The 19,883-nt window shown below is 38.9% G+C and overlaps 1 protein-coding gene across 11 annotated transcripts in view; it reads left to right on the top strand.

The window, feature by feature from the left end:
* The window catches only part of dtnba (dystrobrevin, beta a), a 30,573-nt gene extending 11,772 nt beyond the window's left edge, over nt 1-18,801 (top strand). For 2 of the 11 annotated variants that reach the window (XR_002278152.3, XR_010668744.1), the window contains exons 4-23: nt 68-148; nt 445-658; nt 818-903; nt 1,767-1,921; nt 2,136-2,235; nt 2,810-2,976; nt 4,348-4,472; nt 5,973-6,044; nt 6,578-6,655; nt 6,988-7,075; nt 7,285-7,364; nt 8,059-8,172; nt 10,873-10,969; nt 11,225-11,245; nt 11,525-11,678; nt 12,815-12,904; nt 13,173-13,220; nt 13,665-13,722; nt 15,245-15,284; nt 16,221-18,801. Coding sequence is in view for 4 of the 11 variants with exons in the window: in XM_020639902.3 (XP_020495558.1) it covers nt 68-148; nt 445-658; nt 818-903; nt 1,767-1,921; nt 2,136-2,235; nt 2,810-2,976; nt 4,348-4,472; nt 5,973-6,044; nt 6,578-6,655; nt 6,988-7,075; nt 7,285-7,364; nt 8,059-8,172; nt 10,873-10,969; nt 11,225-11,245; nt 11,525-11,678; nt 12,815-12,904; nt 13,173-13,220; nt 15,245-15,252 (1,778 nt within the window). In the remaining 7 variants the exon portion in view is untranslated. The remainder of the gene's footprint in view (nt 1-67; nt 149-444; nt 659-817; nt 904-1,766; nt 1,922-2,135; nt 2,236-2,809; nt 2,977-4,347; nt 4,473-5,972; nt 6,045-6,577; nt 6,656-6,987; nt 7,076-7,284; nt 7,365-8,058; nt 8,173-10,872; nt 10,970-11,224; nt 11,246-11,524; nt 11,679-12,814; nt 12,905-13,172; nt 13,221-13,664; nt 13,723-15,244; nt 15,285-16,220) is intronic. The other 9 variants (XR_003808852.2, XR_003808850.2, XR_002278153.3 and 6 more) reach the window with 9 other exon arrangements.
* The last annotated feature ends 1,082 nt before the right edge of the window (nt 18,802-19,883 follow it).

The following is a 19,883-nucleotide window of genomic DNA, read 5'->3' as shown; positions in this document are numbered from 1 at the left end:
GTCATGAGCCCAGAGATTCGACATGATGACCCAACTGAGTTTATAAACGTCTTCTTCTTTCTCACAGGGGATCAGAACTTGGATACCATTTGTCTCTCTACCTATCGAACAGCCTGCAAGCTCAGATTCATACAGAAGAGATGCAACTGTAAGTCAACACTGTTCTTTTCCAGCATGGTGACAACACTCAATAAGAATGACAAGACTGTGTTACGTTGACTTGATTTCTGTGTCATCTTAAATGCTCGAAGATTCATCTTGAATTTCTCGTCTTGTCTAACAAGTATTCAAAAAGTGTCATACAGAGATTTCCCTGTCAAATATTATTGTATTGTAAATAACTTGTATTGTAAATAACAATTTGACACTTACATAAGCTTTTTAAAATCACTTGTGAAATCCTTCTGTGTGAACATTTCCCTAACCTGCCTCCTTTAATTCCAGTGCACCTGATCGACATATACAATGTGATCGAGGCGGTGCGAGACACTGGTCTGAACGCAGTGGAGCTCCATGCTGGCATCTCTGTGGTCAGACTGGAGAACCTGGTGTCCTCCCTGTTCAACCAGCTCAGCAAGCGCCTGCCCACCACACATACCATCAACGCTCGAGAAAGCACCGTCCTGTTAGTGGAATTCTTACTGGCTGCCATTGACAGGTAACTTAAAACTTATTTCTGGATATTCTATCTTCAAATCCTTTTGTTTCATTATGAAACACAAAGCCATGCTTGATAATTTCCCATGTGGTTTAATGTAGAAGAAGTGGTGACATATGACATGGAGTCTAACGTGTCTTTATGTTATTTTTGTTTCAGTGAGCCAGAGAGCCGTCTGACAGTGCTCTCTGTGAAGGCGATGCTGTCCACACTATGTGGAGGAAAGCTGATTGATAAACTCCGCTGTGAGTACTGGTTGATATCGTTATGAAAGATGAATTATCCTGTGTTTCCAGTAAATACTCAAACTTTCCCCAACCTTAATAATTTCCCATGTGGGCTCTGGGTGCAAACAAGGAAATGGAAATAGAAGTATTGATAGCATAACAGGTGCAAGAGAATAGTTTTTACTTTTATTAGGGTCTATCAAGGGCCAATCAACATCAGTAAACATGTTATTATACATAAGAAAGCATCATTGGGCAAAAATCATTCATGCAAAAATTAAAATGTAACAAAGTCAATTACAAAAAGACACAATACATATGAATTTAAAACTTTCAAAACTTGAATAACAGATTGAAAAAAACTAAACTTGATGCTGTCTACATACTGTTCCACTACCAAACTTGATGTTGTTTTACTGGCTACATGACAATCTTTGATATTAAAGAGTTTAAATAAAAAATCATTTAAAATGTTATTCATTTTGATCTTTATTTATGTTGTCGGAAATCTTTCCCACATTTGACCTGATGTTATTTATAATTATTTTCAATGGTCCCTCTTTTTTTCAGTGTGAATGTATGTAATGTATACACGTTACGTATGTGCCACCTTGTGGAAAATGCAGGTCAATGCTGCTGTTTGCTCCCATTTATTTTACCTTCCCTGTTTATCAAAACAAGAATGTGTTAACATGAGTCACAATTTGGGAAAAGACTTGGAAAAAGTTTGTCTGTCATTTCTAACTATGAAAAAGAAGGAGATAAGTTTGTTTAGGAAAAATGATCAGAGTTCAGGTAAATGTTGAGGTGTATGGCTTTGGTCGGAGTTAGTGTCTCATAATTAATTGAAAGGCTTGACAGCGCTTTTTGTGTTTCTGTAGATGTTTTTTCTCAGGTATCAGACTCCAGTGGTGTTTTGGTACAGTCCAAGTTTGACGGATTTCTGAGAGAGGCTCTCAAGCTGCCTACAGCTGTACATGAAGGACCGTCCTTTGGCTACGCACACACTTTAGCCCGCTCATGCTTCCCTCAACAGGTACACTCACACACCATCATCACCCATTCTTTAATATCTATAGATTTCTTGTTTGATTTCTTGTGTTATATACAGTTTTTTTTCAACAGCTTGCATCTTAGGCAAAATATTTTGAAAAAGATATGTTAGTTTTTCATTTTCAGATTTTTATGAAGATTAGATTTTTTTGTCCCTAACAAGTTTTTTTTATTTTATTAACTTGTCATTAATGTAGAAGAGGGTGATGCTCAACATGTTCCTGGACGTCATCGCTGACCCTCCTCAGTGTCTTGTCTGGCTGCCTCTCATGCACCGCATGGCCAACGTGGAGCATGGTGCGCGCACACATACGTACACCCACACACAACAAAGACATGCACACAAACTTCACCCACCTTCAGCTCTAATTTACTTACAGCGCTGTTAATTGCAAGAAACATTTTTATAATCAGCAGTTTGTTATATAGTTGCCCTTTGGCGCTATGATATTGTACACGTGTGTTATTACCATTGTTAAAGTCGAAGTCAACTTTATTGTTAATTTCAAAATATGCCAGACATAAAGTGGAATTGCGTTTGTCTCCGTCCCGCGGTGCAATACAACCAACATAAGATAAAATAAAATGAGGTAAAATAATCTAAATAATATTTACTGTAATAAATTCTAAATTGTGCAAAAGGTACGAAAATGGTAAATAAAATAAAATAGAATAAAATTTGAAGAAAAATTAAACTTGTGCAATGTGCAGTAAACTGATTGTACTTTTGAAAAGTTAGCTTCAGAGAAAAAAATAGTTTACAATAACCCTTCAAAGGATGAAAACAGAAGGTTGAGCAAAGCACTTCATCATAACTGAACAAAATGCTTTAACGTTTCCACTGACATGTCCTGTCTCTCTTCTCCATCAGTCCGTCATCCGGTCACGTGCTCCTATTGTCGCGGCAATGGCATGACTGGCTTCCGTTATCGCTGCCTACGTTGCCGTGGTTACCAGCTCTGTCAGGACTGCTTTTGGCGCGGCAATGCCAGCGGCTCTCACAGCAGCCAGCATCAGATGAAGGAGCACTCCTCCTGGGTGAGTCAGTGTGTGTGTGTGTGTGTGTGTGTGTGTGTGTGTGGGCTGTAATGAACCTTGAGAGGGAGGACTTGGGAAGTAAAACACAAGTTGACAAGACATTTTTTCTGGTACTGGGGGCGGGGCTTTAAAGACAGAACAGGTCAACAATCTGGTTTAAGACAGGTGTTACAATAAAAAACAGGCAACACATCATCTCAACATGTGACGAATATCCTTTAATATATCTTTACAAGAAGCCAAACAGATTTATTTCTTCTCAAGGTCTGACAACTCTTTGCTAAACATGTGTTAATTTCCTAAAGGGAATGAAATGTTTGAATTTTAAGTGTTATTCTTAAAGCTAGCCTGAAGGGGGGAATGTTCTCAATGAAGATATTATGCATTAATAGATGGAAACATAGTCGTTGAATTATTCATCATAACCCAGGCTTGGCATAATTTGGTTTATTAATGTTTCAGTTTCAGAGATAAATCTCTTCACTAGTGCAGCTTCTGCCGCTCCAACAGACTTTCCTCATCACAGGGCCGAATAATCCAAACAATCCTCTGCAGACATTTACATATCATCTCCAACACGAGTCAGTTTTGTGCTCTATTTTATTCTCCGTTGATCTGCCTTATTTCAGTTTTTACTGCACAAATTATTTGATTTTGACTAAGGACAAAAAGTTTCTTCTCCTGTCTGCTTTAATCTGTGCTGCAAAATACGACACCAGAAGATAATCATCTGATCTTTTAATCTCTTAGCTTTGAAAAGGTTTAGTTTTCTACGAATGTGATGTTGAGATAAGAATATTTTCATCTCCCTCATCATCTACTCAGCAAACTGTCTGTTGATCTGCTCATTTATTTTGATCCCTGTAAGCAGTCACCAGCACGACAGATCGCCTTCCCTTGAGTCTATTACAAGTTATGTTATTATGTAGATGAGGTGGTTTAAACATTACATATATTTCTCTGATACAGTCACTTCCATGCATGTATTGCTTTGTTTATAATTATCATACTAACTTTGATAAAACTCACTCTAATCAGCCTATAATCATTTAAAAACATTGTGGCAGACATGCATCATACTGAGACTTCCTAAATCTCCCCGATCACGCTAACCGTGCTGATATCACCTGTTACCTGCTCATTTGGATTCAATTAAAAGTCAACTCAAGGTTCCAGGTTTGTATCAGGAAAGAGAAGTTATTTAGAGCAGTAATAGTTATTCTGTTCATTGTGGTCAGCCCTGATCTGAAATACTGTTTTTAGTGGAAAAACAGTAAAAACCATTCTGTGTTACAAATATCAACAAAGTCACATTGTTCATGAACGCTCACCTGACCTCTGTGTGTCTGCATGTGATGTGTGGGTTTGCAGAAGTCACCAGCGACAAAGCTTGGCCGAGCCCTGAGCAGGACTCTGGGCTGTGTGTCGTCCAGAGAGCCCCCTCACCCCATTTACCCCGAGGAGCCCGAAAGGACCCTCAACCTTGCCAACATAGTGTAAGACCCCACAACATCTTACACCCTCACTGTACCGTAGACACATGGGCTGCTTTTATAGTTTTATAAAAGAACATCAAAATAGCATCCATTGAGGATTTTATTGATTCAGTTGACAACTTTTACCATCAACACGGATTGGATGTAGAAAAGAGAAGAAAAATCCATTCACTGTTCAGTTATAGAAGATCTCATGCACATAGTTAAATATTACAAAGAACAGTTTGGTCTGTTAACAGTAGTACATTTTAAAAGTACACACAAGGTCAGTTGGCACCCTTAAGCCAACCGCCTCGGTAGCTCCGCCCCTCGTGGCGTGTCACACAGTTTGATTTTCCAAACATCAGTCGACTGGGTCACTACAAACCTCCAAGCACTGGGCACGTATTCAGGCCAGCACTCTGAGAGACTGCACTGAGCACATAATGTGAGTATGCTCAGAATGGATCTACGGCAGGTCTATTGCTTTACCAAACTGTTATATTTTTAAAATATCTTTCCGTGTTTTTTGCCTTTTACTTTAATCTGCATTCGCTCCCTTTGCTTCTCTTTCTGCCTCTGGTGATCTTTGCCCTGTCTGTGTTTGCTCAGACTAGCACAATTCACCATTGCATGATTGCACCCAAAGCACGTGAGAGTGTGTTAGTATGCGAGTGTAAGAATGTGTGTATTCTGATAGGCAGGTCTTTGGGATTTTGAATGAGGTTGTGCACTCTGAGCTGTTGACTTAATGATTTGACTGTAATGTAGAGAAACACATCGATGCAGGGGTTTATTTTTACATTTCTTACCAAGATTTATAAAAGTCAGGATTTGATTTATTAGCTCAACAAGCCATTTACGGTTTTAAATCAGCCCTATACCTCTCAGGCTGACATGCAGTCAGCTCCTCTAGACTTTTCTAAATCATGAAAATGATTAATAAAATAATCTTCACACCAATAGAATGATCTTCACCTCTGCCTCAGGTATCTGCAGCCCAGTGGGGCTTGTCATCAGCAAGAATCGTGCAATTCAATATTCATTAGGTTGCAGGGGTTTGATTCATTATGTTGTGAGAAACTGTGTTCAGGCAATATATTCCAAATCCAATGATGGGAAAATTGTATTCAGAGCACTCCCCTGTATGAAAACAAAAGAATATAAAAAGGTTTGCGTCATCAAAAAAAACACTCTTCTGTTAGAATCAAGTGTATTGATATTTGTCCGGTGACCTCTGTACCACCTGAGTTTTACCTGTAAAGAAAACTCTGAATCATCTAAGTGCATGAGAAACAATGAATAACATTGGCTGTTTTTCTCTTTTTTTGAGCTTTAGTTTTTTCAGAGTGCGATTGCAAATACACAGGTTACTCTGTTTTTGACTCACTTACGCCAACTGAAAAGACATCTCTTCCTGTAAGAACTGTGTATTGTGTTGTTAAGGAGTCACTCAAAATGTCAAAATTATTGACAATAAAGGGCCCAAATAATTTTTCTGTATGTCTCTTGTGTGTGCAGCCCCACTCGTCCCGTTAAAAACACCAGTGAGGCCATGTTGCTGTCCTCATCGGCACCTGAGTCCTCCAAAAGGTAAACCTAAAGGATAGAAATAAAACATTTATAGTATTTGGGATGTTTTGTTCTTCCTGATTAAAAAAAAAAGGTTTGCACATTTCTTGAGGTCATTAATGACCTGCTTGAGTCAGCATAAAATTGCCTTCTCTAAAGGTTTCCATCATTCCCTTGTTCTTTATAGATAACTATTTTATGATGATAGGGCATTATGTTTTTGATTACCATTGAATAACTTTGCTTTTGGGGCACAGAAGGAGGTAAAGAAACTATGTTTATATTAACCTAGAGTTGATCATGAGCAATGGTCTGCAAATATCTTGTCTAAATAAATATACACTACTAACACTTACGGTGTTACACAAGGTGAGATGATTCCAATGTAGGAATAAGTTAAAACTTAAAACATAAAGTTTAGTGTGCACTTAAGACTGGTGCAACAGACCACAGGACTTTTATTGTTTCATAACAGACCGTCTTTCATACCAAACAAAAACAACAACACTACAAAACAGTCATTCTTATCTGATCCTTTTTTTCCCCTCATCTAGTTTGGCAGCTGCTCAGCGTATGAATGAGGAACACGCTCTGATAGCTGCGTATGTGAATCGTCTTCAAAGCAGCCCAAGGTGAGAGCTACAGGGTCATGGAAGGGGTCAGGTCTGATGTCTGATGTCTACCTAGTCAAACTATAGCCAAATTAAGATTATTATCATCACAGTAGAAAACAAAGAAACATACTGTTTATGTTTAAATATGTGCATGTTCCCATACTGCCTTTCTCCTGCTACAGGGACTTGTATTTCCCATCTGACACCTATTGTTACGAGCAGATAACATCTGACACATTCAGTATGAATATTTGACAACTGCAGAAAAACTGGTTCTGAGAAATGAAAAGCGGTCAGCCTTTGCTAATGGTCCTGCTTTGTGTGTGTGTGTGTGTGTGTCTACGTGACAGTAGTGTGGACAGTCCCAGCCGGCAGGATGAGGAGCACAAACTGATCGCCCGCTACACCTCCCGACTGGCAGAGACAGACAGCTCTGGAGTGAGTCACTTACGCCTTATTCCTTCACTTACACAGTGAACTATATTAAAACCTGATCAGGTACCTTTATGTTACAAACACACAAAGCTTTGTGGTCTCTCTCTGATCTCAGTGAAGCAGCTCTAAACTAAAATCTACTCTCAGTTGTTACATGATTAATGATCAACCCAGAGGTCATGTGTAACCATTCTTGTGTTTTTTTCTTTCAGGTGATACCTAACAGAAGCATCAACTTTGATGTGAACAAACAGAAGAGGGAGCTCATCGCTCAGCTGGAGTGCAAAAACAGGTATAAATGTGTTAATAGTGAATACGTTATTCATTCTGACTTCTGCTCTTGTGTGTCTGTCACTTAGGAAAAAAAACGATTTGATACATTAATAAAGATAAAATGTTCAGGAACACTTAGATCTTCTAAATGTTGTACCCCTGTTTAACAAAAGACTCTTGAACTGTGCGTTTAGTTTCTCGTGCACATTCTCATTGCAACCTATTGATTCATATTGTACCAATGAGCAAAAATGTATTCTCTCTTTTTGCTTAAAGCAGCAATATCTAACTTTATCACCTTTAAATAAGTGTTTCAAATGTTGATTTAATTGCACCGTAATAACTTTTAACAGGGGCGAATGGCGTCTCTCTCTCTTGTTCAAGAGCTTACAATACAAAAACAATAAGATCAAATAATGACAAGTCAAAAATGGATCTTAAATTGTTTGTAATACGTGTCCACAGAGTCCTGAGTAATAAAATCCAAAGGGAAAATGCTTCAAAGTGTTGGAGCGACAACCTCGAAACTCATATGGGTTCCTGCTTACGTTTAAGTTTCTCCTTGTTTTTTGAGCATATTCAATAAATTCATGTAAAACAAAAATATGCAAAAGCCTCCATCAGTGTCTGAGTATGTTTATGTGTTCTCTCAGTCTGTTCAGTCATGTTGCTCTTCTTCACCTTAGCTGACCAGTTTGTTTTTCATTCCCCAGAGAGATTCTGGCAGAGATCAAATGTCTCCGTGCACAGCATGACGCAGCATGCCAGGCCAGCCCAGAGAAGGGCACCACCAACCCGACTCTGCTCGCCGAGCTCCGTCTGCTCAGGTAAACTCAGACTCCACCATCAGCCAGACTTCTCAGGAGCTGTGTCGTCTGGTCCCCTGCTGCATGTACACATGTACTCACACCACTGTTTGTGTTTTTATGTTTTAACTAGAACCCACAGAAATCAAACCCAAACATCTATTTTTAAAAAAACAATCAGAGTTCTCTATCTGCTACCCCTTTGTTTGCTTCACCGTGTGCCACAGTATCAGATTTGGCGGGAAATCTGCTTTGTTGCTTTGCTGCACAGAGGGAGAGTGCTTTAAGGCAGATGGTGATGGCAGATGGTGGCATTTTGTGTAAAGCCAATGTAAAATTCACTTCCAACATATTTATGCTTTTCAGTAAAAAAAAAAAAAAAACTCAAAGGAAGAGGAGGGAAACTTGACATAAAACAAATCTGCCTGCGAGTGTGTTGCAGTAAATGCTATCTAAGAATTCTAGCGGTTTCAAGAGCTTATGTTAGTTTTTGCTCTGTTTATTTTCTTGTAATGTTTTTAAAATGCCATCAAGCTGCCATCAACTGCAGCTGAAAATATCTGACTGTTTAAATCTGGAACATTCAATTATGGGTTGTATCTGTTGTCCATCAGTCTGCATTGTTTACCCTTAAAATAAATTAGATTGTTTTTTTTAAAGATACTGTGAGAGGAGCTCTGCTGCCTCTGTGTACAGACTGTCATCTGATAAAGCTGCATTTCTTTCTTGTTAGTGCAGTAAATTGAGACTGTATCAGTTAAACCTCATGATCTCTTGCCACCGAATGCAGTATTGACATCTGTTTAGAAACACAAGGGGGCGCCACATTCAAAAGTTTTTTTTGGTTTTTTTTCAGAACAGTATATTGACTGGGATGAACTTGTATCTCAAACCGGAAAATTAACGTAACAAAAATCATAATTTTCTGATGGCTCTGGTTATCTTAGCTGGGGAAGATTTTATTGCACGTGTTGTGAAAACTGAAAACAAATACATTAAACACATTATGGCCGTGTCTGTAACCATTAGTCAAGGTCACTACGCTCAGTTTGATGTGAACTTGAGGAGTATGCACCAGCAGTACTTATTTCCCCTCTTATTCATCTTATTATTAATGATACTATAGTAGGAAAGAGGACAGACGGCATATTTATAACATCCCAACATCACCGGATGTAATGGACATGATGGCAGCCTTTCATTTATAACAACATCAAAAAGAGAAATTTATAATCAACATGGACTTTAACAACAGGACGACTTGGAGAGACATTAAAATGCCAAACAAATCAGTTTATACTGCTACTGTTGGTGCATCTTGTCATGATTGTTACCACTTCCAACGTGATAATCTTTCCCCTTTGCTCACTAATATGAAGTTTCCACCCTGTCCAGTTACCATGGAGATGCTCACGGTAGATATTACCTTGTGGTTGGTTTCTCAGATGTATCTATGTTTTATAATTTCCTTGTTTCTGCTCTTTTTATTGAAAGAGTTTATGAGTTTGTCAACAGAGATTCAGCACAAGAAATTGCGTTTGAAAATAATCTCTAGTAAATGACCGTGAATAATGCAGATTAGGTGTTCTTCATAACTATCTGTAACCGGAGCTGTTGGAGGCTTTACTTTTGGATTATAATGACTCAAATCTGGAGTTACTGTATGACTCAGTCTCTTGTTTTACTTGTTTATTTACTCATTAATCCTGCCATGTGAAGGGAAGCCAAGCGGGAATGAAAGAGTTGGGCTCCTACTTTAATGTCCCATCCAGACCAAAAACCTTTTTTTTTTAAAAAGAAAAAAAGAAAAAGAAAAGGACTGTAAACACCTCCATAGTCTTGTTTCTGTGTTCTGTTGTGAGTGACATGCTGACTCTTAAATCTTGGCCTCATTTTGCCACAAACTCACAGTGAATACTTCGAAATGATCATTTCAGTGCAGCTTGGATCCAATACTTTGAAGCTTTTGTGGCCTGTATGATGAACATCCCTGATGCGCCTGCCATCTGAGGACCATTATATGTTTGCTTTTAGTGCTTTGTGGTCGTCTCAGATTCTCATGACACTCTCAAATAACAGCCAGCTAACTTTGTCGGATTTAATGTCCACTGCGTCTTCACTTTCAACCCTGACACAAACAAGGAAAATGTGAAGGTTTTATGAACACGCACTTCCCCAGTCTTTGATCTCAAACCACAGTTTTCCATCCTCTTTTCTCCGACAGTTTCTGGTCTTTTTCTGGCAGTGCTCTGACATGGCTTCACCTTAATCCTACTTAAGAAACACCAGCTTCTTATTGTTCCAGAGAGATAACGTTTTGGCACTTTCCTGTGTTTTATCCGCCTGTGAACCTCCTTAGTCATGGTACAAACACAAGTAGCCAGAACCCGAGAGGGCTACTTTAAAGCCAGAGTTTATGATCCGGCTGATGGTGATCAGCAATGTTTATGTGGCTTTGCCAAATGATCAATGTACTAACTACCGGTAATTGAATTTTAGGATTCATGACGTGCATGAAGTGTTAAACAAGTCAGTTTAATCCTAGACATCTTAGAGGCTCAGCTTTCTGTCGTTTTCTCATCCTGTGTCTTTGTGCCTCTGTAACCTCAAATTATATAATTTGTACTGTTGTGCTATGTTCTCTGAATCCTTTGGTTCTTTAATTGCTGCCTCCATACACTCTGTCATAAACAATAATGGAGGTTTGCTTTTCTAATGCAGACAAAGGAAAGATGAGCTGGAGCAGAGGATGTCGTCTCTGCAAGAAAGCAGGAGGGAGCTGATGGTACAACTGGAGGGACTGATGAAGCTGCTCAAGGTGACACACACACTGAAAGCCTTTCTTTTTTTTTTTCCCAGCGTGGTGTACTGTCACACTCTAGAGGGCAAAGCTTCCTATTTTTCCTCACACTTCTATGTGTCGGTCTTTGCAGTAACAAGCCTCACTGTTCCTTCTGCTGTTTCCTCCTGAATAATTCCACCTTTTTGCCCAGAGCTGATTGTCTCTAACCTCTTCTCTTTCCATCCTTTTCTTCCCTCTTTGTTTCCGACTATCCATGTTGTGGCCATGTAGGATGAGGAACAGCGACAGGCAGTAAGTTCACCCCCCCCCCCTCATGTTTGACTCACAATGGTGTGGATGTGGGAGTTAGCTCTGACGTCATGCAGTAATGTCAAAGTCAGTCAGCTTTACAAGCAGTGAGGGAACGGCTTCATTTTTCCAAGAGGGACATGAATTGTGGCTCTTTTTTTACCAGCAGTTACTAGAACTGTTACTACATTGTTGAATTCATGTCATATGCTACAGAAGTGACAAGTTAGATGTTTCTTAACGCAGAATATCTGTAACAGCTCCTATAAATCCCTTTCTCAGGCGCAGGCAGCTGGCTCTTCTCACGCCTCTCCTTCCAGACCGAGCCCGTCAACCGTCCGCTCTGTAGGTGCTGCCTCTCCCCAGGTTCACATGTACCCTCCTCAAGACTCACTTGCTGGGGTGGGGGGCGACGTACAAGAAGCATTCGCTCAAGGTAAGACTCGACTGTTTTTCTTTTCTAAAAGAATTCCTTTATTTATTTATTTTGTTCACCACACAGAACAAATGTTTCTGGTGTTATCCTAACAGAGTTTACATGTTGTTCCACCACTTAAGCGATTTTTCTGTTAGTTTTAAAATATACAAACAAGTACACTCTTCTAAACGTTTCACCTGAGGCATTTGAGGCAGTCTTCAAACAGTCTTTAAATGAAGCAGTCCTTTTTTATTTTTTTTAGGTAATGGCCATCAGTAGAAGGATGAACTATGAAGGCAGTATGTTTAAGAAATTGGGTGTTTGTCTTTTTCTCTTCTGTGTTGTTTTTTTGTTGTTGTCTGCTTATTGTCGTGGTGGAATTTTATACTTTTAGGTTAGTCTGTTAAATATTTTAATGTGTTTATATTTGTGAAATGTAATAAAACTTACTGCAGACTTATCAGGTTAGCAGATGACCCCGATAAAACATGTTCGTATCAACAGTTGTGGTGTCACTATAGATGTGTTTACTGCATGTATTTATTGAACCAGCTACAGTAGTTTCCAGCCAATGCTTCATATTAGTTTAACCTTATTAGCAGTTCACGATGCGCGGTAAATCTTCAGTCTGTAATATCCACTGAAAAAACTCAACCCACTGACAAGAACAAATAGTTGAAGGAGAAACCCATTTCTCAAGGAATTGTTGTGTTGAAACAGAAATTATTCAAGTTGTCAGAAAACATTAAAATAAATCAAATCAAGGTTTATTCATCCTGCCAAAATAAAACACAAGGGATGGATAAGCAGCTTCTCTGAGCTGAGCTGTGTGTGTGTGTGTGTGTGTGTGTGTGTGTGTGTGTGTTAATGAATTCTGTTCTGTTATAGACGCGCTCTTGAGAAAAATGTGTTTATTTAAAGTGATGAAGTACCGCAGTTTTGCAGTCATCATTTAAAAAGCTTCTCCAGAATTCATAGCGCATCATTTGCAAATGAGGTTTTTTAATGTGTGTTTGTCATTCTGTTATTATCTGTGCCCGAGTGATACAGTAGAAGAGTGTCATTCTGATTTCACTTGTATTGTAATTCAAGAACTCAAGTAATTCATTTTCACAAATCCGTCTTATTAGTGTAAATCTGACTCTTCATTTCAGGCCCCAGAAGGAACCTGAGGAACGACCTTCTGGTAGCAGCCGACTCCATCACCAACACTGTGTCCTCCCTGGTCAAAGAGCTACACTCTGGTACACACACACACACACACACACACACACACTCACAGACACACATACCAACACTAATGCACATCTGTATATCTGCACAAACACATTTTCATCATCAGTTTCAAGTTCCAGTTGCTGTTTTGATGTCTTTGACCCACATGTCATAAATAAGGACAAAAATTATGTTAACATTCTTTGTCTCCCAAATGTGTTCATAAAGCTTCAAAGTTGTCATGTTTGCTTTACAAAAACATTTAAATGTTGACCTCTGACCCTGTTTTCTGCCCAGATGATGTTCGTGAGGAAGAGGAGAGACTGCTGAATGGGAAGGACAGAGGTAAATCTCTTCAGCGTCTCCCGTTCTCATTACACCTTAAATTAGTATCCTCCTAACATGCTAGCACAATCTCACACTAGCAGGATCAGTTAGTGCTCTGCCTATGCTCTGGGACCAACATGGGCTGCATCCGTACTGCTTCATTTATATATCTCATTAACATAAGAGAGGCTAATCTTGAAACCTTGCGTAACGTTCCCGAGATGTTCTCTGAAGGTGAATATTTCCGGAGCCTTTACAGAACATTGGGAATGTTCCTGCAATATCCTCTTTTTAGGTGACGAAGGTGAGGCAGTTTTTATGCCTTTGACGAGGGCTTTAAACTCCCATTGTCGCATTGCAAAATAAAAAAAGAGGATATTGTAGGACAAAATGTTTCAGGAATTCAGATACTCTGCAGTTACTTTTGTTGTTTCACAAGTTAAAACTGTATTATTTTAACAGAGAAACCTCAGTAAAACCTCAGCATGGCTGTGCACAACTCCAACATCTGTGTGTGTGTGTGAGTATGATGCTCCTTTAAATGTTAACATCATATTCTAGAAGCCGGTAAATTCTTTAGATATAAAATCAAAAATCTGAACTCTTTTTTTTTTAAATGTTGTGAAGTGAAAGTATGAATTACTTTGATTTTGAAGTAGTTAATTAAAGGCTTTAAAGATAATAATAATAATGTAGATTTTAAGGTTTAAAAAAAATAATCCATGATTACGTATATATGGTGGAAGATCGAGTACAATTTTGACCTGGGATTAAAATGAAATACATTTCTGCAGCGCTATGACTGCAAAGGTACTCAGACCACTGCTTTCCTAAAATGCTTAATTTCTTTTCAAGATAAACACTTTGCTTTACATGATCACTGAATTTCTGTTGAGATCAGCGTCTACGTAAAGAGCAGACGATGCTGAGAGTACTATCCACTAGGGGAGTTTCCTGAGAACTACACACCAAGGGGACTTTTCTCTGTCTGCATTCGCACCACCATGATACCTACTCTGAAGCAGGAGCTGAAAAAGGGGTCCTAGGAACTAAAATAGTTCATAGTTCCTGTGGTGCAGAATCAATAAAAAAAAAGGGGGGTGAGGGTTCTAACAGTTCCTAGAAGTTAATGCAGTCTGAAAACGCCTTATGAAGTCAGAGCATGTCTGATGGACAAACAGTGCGATGACACCTTTTCTATATCACCTCAAGCTTTGTGCTCTGTGTATAATGTTTTCATATCAGCGTATTTATCAGTAAACCTTTACACTGATCCCAGTAAATCTGTGATCTCCTTTCTCCTTCTGTTCAGAGCTAAGGTCCTCTTGGTGTGTAAGAAGTCTATATCTCAGACTGAAACATTTGGCTCATTTAAAGTCCTTCTGGTTTACATTATCAGCCGTTGGGGTTGGCTTTAGATGCACTTGTTCTCGCCGCTTTCCCCGTGTCTGTGCAAAGTCTCCACCCGACTTCCCTCGTTCTCCAGGTGCTCTCGTCTGCACTGCAGCAAGCTTCATTAACATGCCGTCTCATTAGCCGTGCTTTATGGAGCCCCTCCTCTTTACAAGAGGACCGCCTGCAGAGACGAGACTTCCTGGTCGGCTCTCGGGGCTCAAACTAAACACTTTGTAGAATGCTAACCTGCTGTACTAACCCCGCCGACCCCAGAGCAGACAGACAGGAGGCCAGGGTTCAGCTACACGCTCCATGCAGTTAAGTTTTACAGTTTGATGATAAAATACTGTTTTAGACTTCCCACTATAAAGTCTCTTTTCTTTAGAGTTAGTCAATTTGCGTAGCACCTGCCAAGTACAGTTAAGGTAGATTGTTCTAGGCTAAGAACTGGTCTGGTTCTTATTACTGTCTCTGGCATTAACTCGTAGCTCTTTAAACTTAGCACTGCAACTTCTGCTTAATGTACCGTTGTGTGTTGTATGTACCTATTGGAACGCTGAATCACCTCTCTGCTCAACAAATTTACCTTTCGAGGTGCTAATAAAGAAACCTTAGCCTTAAAATGTTAACGTTCTGTCTTTCTTTAGCAGGCTAAAATGATCGCAGGACAAACAAGAACGGTGAACGGTAAGTGACCAGTGAATTACCCTTTAATAAAATTATACTAAAACTGCTGTAATGCATGAAAACAAAATCCAGATCAGGCTAGTGAAGCCTAATTCTACTCAACTTTTTGTTCATAAATCAGTCAGTCAGTGTTCTAAGAAACATGGACTCTTAAATGTTTCTGCTTTAAACACAATGTCTGAATTGAAGTTGTGAATTAAGAACGGTTTGATGGCTCAAAGCAACAATGTGTTTATGCACATCATGAAGCTGTTTGCACAGGACTCCAAATGGCCAGTACTCGGCTCCCCCTCCTTTAAGTTAAGAAGTATTTAGTGACAGTTTATTTGAGTTCATGTACGGACTAGAAATACAGAACCAGTCAGAGGCAGACAGCAGGAAGGAGTCGCAGCTTCCTCAAGTGAGGAACTGAAAATTAGAACTCCAAAATGTTTAAAGACATTCATTTCATGATTTAATTGTTTTTATTTCTAACCATTACATACAACCTTTTTCTACTAAAAGACAAACAAATGTACTTTTTAAATCAGCCAACTTGATATCATGTTTTTAGTGGTGTTTACCATCTGAAAACTGACACAGGTTTTTGGTTAAATGTTCATTTGCTTTCTTGCTCGAGTTAGACGAGAGGATTGTTACCATTTTCATGTCTAGTTGTTACATTTAAAAGCCAGAGACAGCTACTGGTTGATGTGAAATGGCAGAATGGTTAGCCAAACTTAGTTCAAAGTTTTAAAAGTGTGCCAACCAGCACCTGTAAAGCTCATTAAACACCATGATAAATCATATAATATAAACTTGATGAGTAACTCTAAAGGGAAAGTAATTCATGTGTTTCAAAATAATAAAACATTTTCTTTCATCTTATTTGTCAGATTATCAAATACAAACAAACTTCTGATTGGTTGTCTGACTGTTCTGTCTCTGTCTCCTCAGGCAGAGTGAAGTTTCATCACGGAGAGAGGAGACTGACCCTGCTGTGATGAAATGACAGCTTATGCATAGTTAGCGAATGGGGATTAGAGCTCCCCTGCCAATCAACCAATCACGATGCTGGACACCAAATGACCGCGGGGTCCCTACTGATGTAAAGCTGTTGATTCTGTGTGTGTCGTGTCACTGTACTTTTGATTTGATCACCGTAGCTAAACAGGGAAATCTGAAACCTACTGATTTGTACTGTAGCATGTGAGTGTGTTTTGTGTGCGCTCTGCATTTTCAAAGTTCCAGTAGGTGGGAGGGATGTTGTGAAGAGACAGAAAGATGCATTTAGGAAGCGTGTGAAGTAAAAGGAGCGGGAAAGTTTCAGAGGGATACGGGATGTTGCCGGATTGAAAAGAAAAGTGAGGAACGAACGAAGGAGAGTCAAAAGGACGATAAGTGAGTTTTAACGTTTTAAGTTTCGGCACTGTGTGCTTCGTATTTATTGCTTTGATTTGACTTTGGCTGTTTATTCTTTTTGGTTTAAATGTTTATGTGAGTGTGGTCGGGCCCTGCTGAGATGATAAGCTTTAATGGGACGTTTCCTGGCTCCTCACTCTGGCTGCAGCGATGCAGGGTGGAGAGTTGAAGTCCCAGTCGTGCTCCATGTTTCTGAAACCTGGATGAGATTAGATTAGCTCATTGGTGCTGTTATGATCACAGCTCAGGTTGTCCAGGCTTTTCTGTGTATCTTGGTACTGCAGCGGGACTCCCGTCAGAGAAGTTATTTGATTACTTTGTGTGTGTGTGTGTGTGTGTGTGTGTGTGTGTGTGTGTGTGTGTGTGTGTGTGTGTGTTTGTAAGAGAGAGAGAGAGAGAGAATATAAAACAATTGGCTTCAAACAGGGTCATTGTAGCACAGTAGATGGAGAAATTGGCTCCAAAAGTATTTATTGACATTTTTTAATGGTCAGTTTACCAAAAATGTCCCAACCCGAGTCTCCCAAGATAAAACATTAGAAATTTTTTAAAAAAGCAAAAACATTTGTTTCCCAAAAAGGTTTTTATTTTCTTCTGAATTCACTCCATTTGAACCCTTTTGTTATCAGCGTTTTTTTTTAAACTTTCACATCTTCAGGACTCAAAAACGTAAATGTTAGATTGAGTTTAAAGAGAAAAACAAGCATGTTAAGAACAACAAAAGAAGAAACTTCAAAACCCTGCAAAGAGCAAGCTCAACTTTTAGTAGGCAGGTTGGGCTTCAGTTCAGTGTTAACACAGTAATCCTAAAAAAACAAAAACAAGATTAATGATCGAGAGTACCAAAGATAGAAAACAATCTACAACACAAAAGTGTACAAACAAGTCCAGATTCAGATTTCTTTTGCCTTTTTTCCATCCTGACATGCAGATCAGGGCTAATCGTAGCAAAACTGTATCAGAGCGATGACATCACAGATAAGGGCCACAGCTTTAGTTCACAGTGAATGAGCTTCATTTAAAAATCACTGATCTGCCACTGATAAAATACTGTAGTGCTCACAGTTTACAGTATAGATTCAAAATGTTAAACTTCTTTGAAAGCAAAATCTCTCTCCTATGATCACCATGTTAATTAAAGAAACAGTCGCTGTGTTTTTATTAGAACGTTACAGTGGTAAAATAATAACCCTCATTAATCAAGGCATCGTTGAAGCTCTGCCCACTAAGGATTGTGGCTTTAAAGTTTTGTGCCCTACCTGTATGAGTTGGTGTGACGTATGGAAAAGAGCCAGAAAAGAAAAATCAAACTTCTTAGTTGTGTTCACACTGAAGCAGAATTGGAAGCTTTGTGACTGAATGTTTTTCTGACTGATTCTTTTGGAGTCGTCATTTGACCTTTTATGATTACAAGTTTTGAGCAAAGGAAATTCAACCAAAGTGTTTAGTTTTCATTTTCATTAAATAACGCTATCCTTGCAGGAAAATAAAAGAATAGTTTTTAGTTGTTTCTAAACACTGCCTGCGCCATATCACTCCTCACACTCTGCTGATCTTTGATGCCTTAAAAAGCTTTCTGTGAATGTCGACCACACGTAGCATCCCGAAACGCCTTCAGGCTGATGCTCTGTATGCAAATCAAACATGACCCAAAGTGACTATCTGAGCCTTTGTCAGGACAGGTTGATATATTTTCATATAACAGGCGTGAGATAATTAAATTCAAATAAGGTTTTTTTTATTTCTGAGTTTTGTTTGGTTCTTATCAGAAGCTGTACTTTACTGTTTTGTCCATTTGGATCAGTTGGACATAATTGTTTTTTCATCTCTAAAGACTCCACCAGCCCTTCACATGATTTGACTGCTTATGACATTAAACGTTGGCGTATGATTGACAGGCTGTGTGAGTGATTTCAGAAATGACTGAGCTCGTGTTTGGGTGTGTTTGCGTGAAAGAGAGAGTGAGGGAAAAAAAAAAAAAAATCAAGACTGACAGGACAGACGTGTCCGAACATGAAGCTGTTAACAACTTCAGCTCTGAATCTGACAGAGCTGACTGAGTGAAAAGTGTTGATGTATCTGTGTTTCATCTGCAATAAATAATATTTAACGTCAACCTCCTGAGTTTAGCCTTTGTGTGTGACTCCCCAGAAAACAACTGGTCGGGCAGCAACATAATAAAGGAGTATGTGAAGTATGATTCAAAAACACTTCCATGACTTTCCAGTACGACGTCATAGTCATGACCTCAACATTGTATTCCCTCCTGGTTCGCTTGTGTTTCTTCAAGGTCTGTTTCCCACTACAGTTTGGCAAGACAAACATTGAATGTAATTCATCTGTGAAACGAGCTGGAAACTTCACGCTGCTACAATCCCGTAAAGTAACCCATTTGTAAAGAAAAATCATTGACTTCTTTGTGAAAAAAGAACAATCAAATCTCAGGCTCATGCAACAACTCAAAGAGCCTCTGTGAACCCTGCAGGGAACAGGAAGTGCTTTTTTTATTAACTTAACATGAACAGGGCCTCAACAAAACATTACAAATGTTCCTCTTTTGTAGACTTGGTGTGATCAGTATAACAGCTGGAGAGGATGCGTTAAATTTAAACTAAAACTCAAAACTCCTGATGTTAAATCATTGTTGTGAAATGTAAAGTAATCTTTCATTTTTTCTGAAATGTGGCCAAGATTGAAGATGAACTTTATCCTCTCACAAAGTGAATAATCTGTCTTGGGCTCTTCACCCAGGCTGCAGCCATAAAAAAAACATCCAACATCAAACTGTATAATAATAATAATAATAATATTTATAACAATAGTAAATTAGACTTACTGTATAAAGCACTTTTCTTAATATTCAAAGACGCTTTAACACTAACAACAAAAACAAAATGACAAAAACAATACAATGCAGATGTAATGTAAAAGCAGGAGGATGAGGGTTGTGATTGTTAGTGGTTGTAGGCGATGTTGAAGAGGTTTTTAAGGGTTTCTTGAAGTCTCTAATGTTTATTGGGAGTGAGTTCCAGAGGGTGGGAGCGGCAATGGAGAAAGCCCTGTGTGTTCCCCCCCCCAGGACTGATGGTTTGTCCCACTGTAGTGACTGAGAACAATCAATTACATTTTGTATATAATATATAATCATTTAAGATACAGCACAGTGAAATGCTATCCTGTACTTGTTCTGCTTTAAAA

The sequence above is a fragment of the Labrus bergylta genome, chromosome 15 (assembly GCF_963930695.1).
Source record: "Labrus bergylta chromosome 15, fLabBer1.1, whole genome shotgun sequence".
Taxonomy (NCBI): domain Eukaryota; kingdom Metazoa; phylum Chordata; class Actinopteri; order Labriformes; family Labridae; genus Labrus; species Labrus bergylta.
This window is presented reverse-complemented; position numbering and strand designations above follow the sequence as displayed.